At 20.9% G+C, this 4,520-nt stretch overlaps 1 protein-coding gene across 1 annotated transcript; it reads left to right on the top strand.

The window, feature by feature from the left end:
* Nucleotides 1-2,757: 2,757 nt before the first annotated feature.
* On the top strand, nucleotides 2,758-3,959 carry K444DRAFT_661259 (uncharacterized protein). The gene is made up of 4 exons (XM_024886561.1): nucleotides 2,758-3,068; nucleotides 3,210-3,395; nucleotides 3,486-3,557; nucleotides 3,660-3,959. Exons 1-4 carry the CDS (start codon nucleotides 2,793-2,795, stop codon nucleotides 3,723-3,725), a joined length of 600 nt encoding a protein of 199 aa, XP_024740118.1. The 5' UTR covers nucleotides 2,758-2,792; the 3' UTR covers nucleotides 3,726-3,959.
* Nucleotides 3,960-4,520: the final 561 nt, after the last annotated feature.

Here is a 4,520-nt window from a genome sequence, read left to right as displayed (position 1 = left end):
TCTTTATTTTTATTTCAAGATTTAATATTAATTAAATATAATATTTTATTTATAAATAAATAAGTAAATAAAAAGCTTAAATTAAACTTTAAAATAATACTTAAAATATTATATTAATTAGTAATAAAATAATTAGGCCTTAAGCTAATACTTATTAAGTTTATATATAATAATTTATAATATTTAATAAATAAAACTACTTCTTTTTATATATTTTATAACTTTTATTTAGTTATTAAATTATATATTAAAAATAATACTTTAGAAAATAAACTATTAATAATAATAAAAAGAGTTAAGAAAATTTAAGAAAAATATAAAAAAAACTTAAAGAAATAATAATAAGTAATAAATATATAAAAGATGTATTATAATAGAAAATATATTATTAAGAAGTTTAAAATTAAAAATAAAATAATACTTTATATAAGAAATATTTAATAACTTAAGTTAAATATAAACTTAATAAATAAATATTTAAAACTCTTTTAAATAATAAAAGTTATAATAATATATATAAAAGTATATTATTTAAAATTACTACTTTTATATAAAGTTTATAATATTATTTATATTTTATTTTTAAAGTTATAATATTTTAAAATTAATATAATTATAGAATTAAATCTAATAAAAATTAATAAAAGAAAAGAGTTTAAAGTAAAATTAATTTTAATTTATAAAAAAAGAAAAAAATCTTATTTATTAAAAGAATTACTTATTAATAAATTTAATAAAAAAATTATAAAATATTAATAATAAAAAATAAATACTTTTATTAAAAAAAAACTTTATATAAAATAAAATAAATATTTTAAATTAATACTTTTAATTTATATATATTTTAAAAACTTATTATAATTATAAGTAATTAAAGATAAATTAGCTTAATAATAATTAATATAATAGTAAAATGAAATAAATTTATTTAATAATAAAAGATATTAATAATATTATTAAAAAAAGTTTAAATTTAAGCTAAATAAATAAAAATAACTAAAATACAAATATTATAAATAATATTCTTAATATAAGAAATATAATTAATTTAATAAATAATAAAAACAATAATAATAATAAAATAATAATAATAATAATAAAATAATAATAAAATAATAATAAAATAATAATAAAATATTAAAGTTTTAATATTAAAAAAGTCAATTAAAAGAAGTAAAGCTATATTAAGTAATTTAAATATAAAATACAAAATATAAGTTTAAAAAACTTAGAAATTTAGAAAAAGAGAAATTAAAAATAGAAATATAATTTATAATATAATAAGACTTATTATAATTTCGGTATTAAATATATATTATATAATTTTATTATTTAATATAATGAATTATTAAGATACTTATAATAATATAATTATAAAATAAAATTAAAGAAATAAAAAGAATTTAAAAAAGTTTAAAAAGAATCTAAAGATTATTTAAAAATAAAAAATAAATAAAGTTATAAAAAAAGAAAAAGAAAATTAATAATTTAAAAAAAGAAGAATTTTATAATATTCTTTCCTTAATTAATAATTATAGTTATAAAATACTTAATTTTTAAAAGAAAATTTAAGATATAATTTATAAATTAATATAAAAATTATATAAATTATATAATAAACTAAAATAATAATAAGAAACTAAAAAATAGAATTTATAATTAATTATAATTAATTTTAAAATAGTCTTATTTAATATATATTTTTTATTTTATATTAAGTTAGTATTAAAATAAATTAATTAAATTTATAAAAAAATAAAATATTATAAAAATAAAACTTAAAATTAAAAAGTCTTTAAACTTAAAATTAAAAGTTTAAAAAGAGAAATAATATAATAAATATATTTTAAAATTATATAAAAATATAATTAAAATATATTTCTTAATTTAAAATAGTATTTAATCTTATAAACTATTTATATAATATTTTATTATTAAGTTTTTTTATATATTATAAAATATTAAGTTTTAAGTTTTCTTTTTTTTATATATAATAATTTAAATATAATAAAATATAGATTTTATATTATTAAAATAGTTAATAAAATTTAATTTAATTATATTACTAAAGTATATAAGTAAAATAAATATAAATAAGATAATTACTTTCCTTAATTATAAGTAAAATAAATAAAAGAAAACAAATTAATTATTAATCTCTTAATAATAAAGTTATTTATATTATATTTAATATTATTATATTAAGAACTTTAAAAGCCAAGAATTACGGTTATTTTAATAGAATAAATATAAATAAAGATATAATAATATTTGAGTTAAAAAAGTAAAAAATTACCGGACTAAATAAGAATAAATAATTAGCTATAGGCTTATTTAATACTTGATTACAAATCACTTCATTATTTATTTATATCTCTTTTATAATATTGTTCTTTTAATTCCCACTCATGAAATGCCAATATATAAGATTATGTAGGAGGGTTACGAGGCTTACGCTCTTCCCCGAACGAGTAATTTAGTCCATGCAATATATTAGATTTTTTGAAAAGCAGACCAGCCTGGATTCTCAGCTGATACAACGGACCACGGACCACGGACCACGCAACGGACCACGGCCTGGACGGTCTCGCCAAAACTGCGTATGGGATCCGGTAATGCCTGCAGAACAGCTGAGACTTGGACATGGTAATGGCGCAAGGTTAAATTTTGGACTCAGCTAATACGTTTTCGAATTGCGACTTAAATAGTGAGGATACCGCCCCGAACACGATTTTTACAGTCACCAAACGTTATTATCTTCCCTTCAACATTTACAGAATCCACATTCAAAAATGGGTACCGCTTCTAAAGTCGTATCAGTCGTCTTCCGCATCGGAGAGTTGACCTGCGCTTGTATTGTGCTTGGTATCCTCGGCAGATTTTTATATCTTTTGGATTTGGGCAATGGACATGCCGACTCAAAAATTATTTACGCTGAAGTAATAGCCGGCATAAGTGTAGCTGCTTCCATCATCCTTCTGCCGCCCTTTTTGTATTCATTCTGGGCATTTCCTCTCGATTGCGCCCTCTTTATCTGCTGGATGGTTGCGTTTGGTCTGCTCGACAACGTAAGCGCTCCTATTCACCTACTACCTATTGATCTTTTCTTCCATTTTTTCTTCTTCGTATTATCATGGACACCTAAAGGGAATACATCATTCATAGTTTAAAATTTCTTCAAAGCAACAGAAATGTTAATATCGATATAGCTAAGTGGGGCTCACACTTGTTCGTCCTATTGGTATACGAACTATTGGGGTTACTACTGGGGACGACTTTGGTACCACCCCTATCCTATATACACTCCGGTCGGGAACGTTGGGTGTGGACCATGGAGAACTGTTCTTGCTTTTAGTTTTATTGGGGGGCTCTGTTGGCTCGTCAATTCTTTTATTGTAAGTATTTCGCCTACAACCCCCCTCCCTCCTCCCCTCTTTTTTATATATTTATCAGAGTAAACACATTGTAGGCTAATGCTTTGGAAGGGGCTTTATGTTGTTTTTACGAAGCGGGATGATAGGAAACACTTGAATGAGAAGAGTGGAACAAGAATGGATGTAAGTGCTCGATTTTATTGCAAAAACAATATCAGTCCAAAGTGATGGTGATAGATATCAATAGAATTATTTCTAGTAGACGAAACTAACATTTGTTTATAGGATATCCATAGAGAAACCGGCCAGACTCAGGCTCAGACTCCTGCTGATACTGGAGCTGTAGCGTAAAGCCACTACGGTTCGTTGTGGTACCTTGGAATACAAATGCTCGGAAATTGGAAATTTGGATGGTTCAGAAATTGGGAGATGTTGCGTATGGAGCTTTCTTAGTGTTGTCAACAGGCAGGCCGTTCTTGTTGCGATAGTTAGTCTAGTCCAGTTCCCTTAATACGAATAGTATCAGTCAAACAAGGAATATTCGATGGAAGGTCTCATTTTGTGCTTCGCTTTTAAAGTATTGGCAGTGTGCGAAAAATTTAATTACAATAATTAATTTATAAATATTTATAAATAATATAAATAAAATTTGATTAATATAATACTTATATAATTTAATTAGATTAGAATAATTAATTGTAAATATTTATAAATACTAATAATTAATAAATAACTAAGGTACTTATTAAATAGTTCTAATTAAACTAAGCTAGGGCTTATATAATAATAGTTAAATACCAATTTTCTATAATAATAAACTAGTAATCCTCTTTAAAATCTTCTTTTTTTCTCTTTTTTCTTCTCTTTTTTAATCTCTTCTAATTCGGTTTTGAATATTTCTTAGCTTTTTAAGTTAAATATATTCTTAAAAATACTTTTTTTAAGTCTATTATATAATTTAATAATAATAAAAGCCTTTTGAGAAAAGAATCTCTTATTAGTAATTAAAGAAACTAAGATTTCTAAATATTTTCTGGTTATTAAAGCTAAAATAAGGATTTTAATAATATTAAACTTCTAATAATTTAAGAGCTTAATTTATATATATATTAGTACTATAATATATAAATAATATTAAGAAAATAT

The sequence above is a fragment of the Hyaloscypha bicolor genome (genome assembly GCF_002865645.1).
Source record: "Hyaloscypha bicolor E unplaced genomic scaffold K444scaffold_52, whole genome shotgun sequence".
Taxonomy (NCBI): Eukaryota; Fungi; Ascomycota; class Leotiomycetes; order Helotiales; family Hyaloscyphaceae; genus Hyaloscypha; species Hyaloscypha bicolor.
The sequence above is the reverse complement of the archived record's forward strand: the minus strand, read 5'-3'. Positions and strand labels throughout refer to the sequence as shown.

Coding starts and splice junctions, on each gene's coding strand:
- K444DRAFT_661259 (XM_024886561.1), top strand. CDS start 2,793: ATGGGTACCGCTTCTAAAGTCGTATCAGTCGTCTTCCGCATCGGAGAG. Junction 3,396..3,485: donor GGCTCGTCAATTCTTTTATT/GTAAGTATTTCG, acceptor ATGCTTTGGAAG/GGGCTTTATGTTGTTTTTAC. Junction 3,558..3,659: donor AGAGTGGAACAAGAATGGAT/GTAAGTGCTCGA, acceptor ATTTGTTTATAG/GATATCCATAGAGAAACCGG.